The following is a 2,490-nucleotide window of genomic DNA, read 5'->3' on the forward strand; positions in this document are numbered from 1 at the left end:
AAAACTATTATATATATAATAGTTAATTTAATAACTAATTTCTGGTATTTTGAATATAATGATCAATATTAACATTAGCCATAACTTTTATTTGTAATTGTGATGTACCCTATGATTTAGAGGCACGGATAACTTCCTTTCCAAGTAGTACTGTAGTATTATGGTTATTGAACATTTGTTTATTTAACAAAAAAGTTCAACTAAAAATTAGTTAGTCACTGACGCCACCGTAGTGGATGGCAATCAAGTAATCAACATACCGTGCTGAATGAGCAACGGTTAAGCATGAGTCACCACTCGTGACACCATATATTAATTGATCAATTTAAAACATCTGGGAATATTAATTTTCTTTTTAAAAAAAGGAAGTTATTGTGTGGACGAAATGAAGCATGAAAGACACCACAATTCCGTGCACTTTACAACTCTTGAAATTGGGCCCTTTGTGTGATTAAGCTGACGTTATAAAAATTCACGGGCCTTAGAAACTCAATTCTAACCAGTGGTGTCCAACGAAGGCCTGCTTAGAAGTTTCAGTAAATATAAATTAAATTTTTATACTTGATATCAAAAACACAAAATAAAATCGTATACTATATTCCCAAAATAAAAAATTGAATTATCTGAAAGTATAACAATATAATATTTTTTTATTTATGACACCTAGGATGTAATGTAACATAGGTACTTCTTGTGGTAGAGCTGTTTTGTTCCCCATTGTTTTGGAAACAAAATTAAAACATAGTAGTGCACGAGTCCTTGTTATCATCATAGGCCCCCATGTGTGTCATTATTACAGCTTATGGTTCTAAACTTCTCAAGTTCTGTTCCATATCTAAATGCTTCTCATCAATGCAGAAAACAAATAAACAATTCTCACGCTCGCACCTTCCCTCACTTTTACTAATCAGTATCACACTTAATATTTTAAAGCAAGAGCTCTACATTTTAAAATCAACAATTTCATATATTTATTCTAATAGTATGAGATTGGTGTAAAATTTTATTTAATGATTTATTTTTTTTTGTTGGTTATGCCAGAATTTAATAAAGTTATTGACTCCCTAAATTTTTTCTATTTATATTTATTGGACACAGGGAAAATAATTCCTAAATAAATAAGAATTTAAAAACTAAAATTCTCAACTATGTTAATTACCAATGAAAACATTTTTTCATATTTACTACATCCACAAAACTAATGTAATATTTTATTTCATTATATTTTGATGGAAGCATTTTGTTTTATTATACATATATCAGATGTCTAAATCAATTCATAAATGTACAAAATAGTGGCTCTAAAATTTGGTTTCAAGGATCATTTATCAAAATTTTATCAATTCCTAATATTACAAATCTATGGTACTAAGCACACGTATATACCTTAAAAGATATCTACAACAAATTAAAGAAACGAAAGAATAGTATAGAATACGTAAGCTGTTAGCATGCTGTATACGCATACGTATGTCATACGTACCTCGCTACGCGCGCAACCAAGGTATTCAACCAAAGCATCAACGAGCTCTTCGCCAACGAAACAGTCCCTCACGATCTTCATCCTCCTCCACCGATCACTGATCACAATTTTCTGCCGTACGAACCTAATCTGATCATAAAGCTCGTCTTTCCTATCATGATTTATAGGATCGACACCGTACACCGGCGGCGCCGGCGCTTCGTCGGGACACTTCTCCGCCAGCATCTCCGCCACCCTCCGATCGAAATCGCCGCTTCTACGGAGCGAGTTAAGCGCCACCAAACCGCCGAACATCTTCTCGTTGAAGAAAATCTGCGGCACCGCTGAGACTCCAGTTCTCTCCATTAACTCCTTCTCACGCTCCCTGAAAACGTCGATGTTTATCTCAACGTACGGAAGACCTTTCTCTCTGAAGAATTTCCTCACGGCGGTGCAGTCTCTGCAATTCGATCTCGAGAAGAAGGTGATTCTTCCTTTCAGTTGATTCACTTCCTCCTGTTTCTGCTCTACTACCACCTTGACACCGGAGAGGTTGAACTCCATGATTTCCACCTTCTTCTTGTCCGAAACGTCGTCGTTTTGGCGAAACGTCGAGATCCTCTTTAAGATCGCGTCCGAGAGGCCGGAGCTTCGCTGCCTGATGAAGGTGCCGATTCCGGAGGAAGCGTCGTCGTTTCGAGGTGGTGACGTGGATGTTAAAGTGTGTGGCGGCGCGGGAGATGGAAGGAGTGAATGAGGATGGATGAGCGTTTCCGCGTTGAAATGATTTTGTTTGTTTGTTACGGCTTCTTCTTCGTCGTCGTCTTCGTCGTCGTCGTCGTTGTGATCGTCGTCGTACTCGTGGCTGTTATCGGAATACTGAGGAGAAGCGAGATTACGAGATAGTAGGTCTACTTTCGGTTTGTGTTTCTCTTTTTCTTCTTCTCCTTCTTCTTGGTAATGGAGGTAGGGATGATCGTTATCGATGGGGATTTCGGTGCACTCAGATTCGGGTTCGGTTCTGATTC

At 37.6% G+C, this 2,490-nt stretch overlaps 1 protein-coding gene across 2 annotated transcripts in view; it reads right to left on the reverse strand.

Moving 5' to 3' along the window:
- The window catches only part of LOC107627879, a 5,399-nt gene extending 3,234 nt beyond the window's left edge, over positions 1-2,165 (reverse strand). For both annotated transcript variants that reach the window (XM_021116385.1, XM_021116384.1), the window contains exon 1: positions 1,484-2,165. In XM_021116385.1, the coding sequence (XP_020972044.1) occupies positions 1,484-2,026 (543 nt within the window). In that variant the 5' untranslated portion in view covers positions 2,027-2,165. The remainder of the gene's footprint in view (positions 1-1,483) is intronic.

Source organism: Arachis ipaensis, chromosome B02 (genome assembly GCF_000816755.2).
Source record: "Arachis ipaensis cultivar K30076 chromosome B02, Araip1.1, whole genome shotgun sequence".
Lineage (NCBI taxonomy): Eukaryota > Viridiplantae > Streptophyta > Magnoliopsida > Fabales > Fabaceae > Arachis > Arachis ipaensis.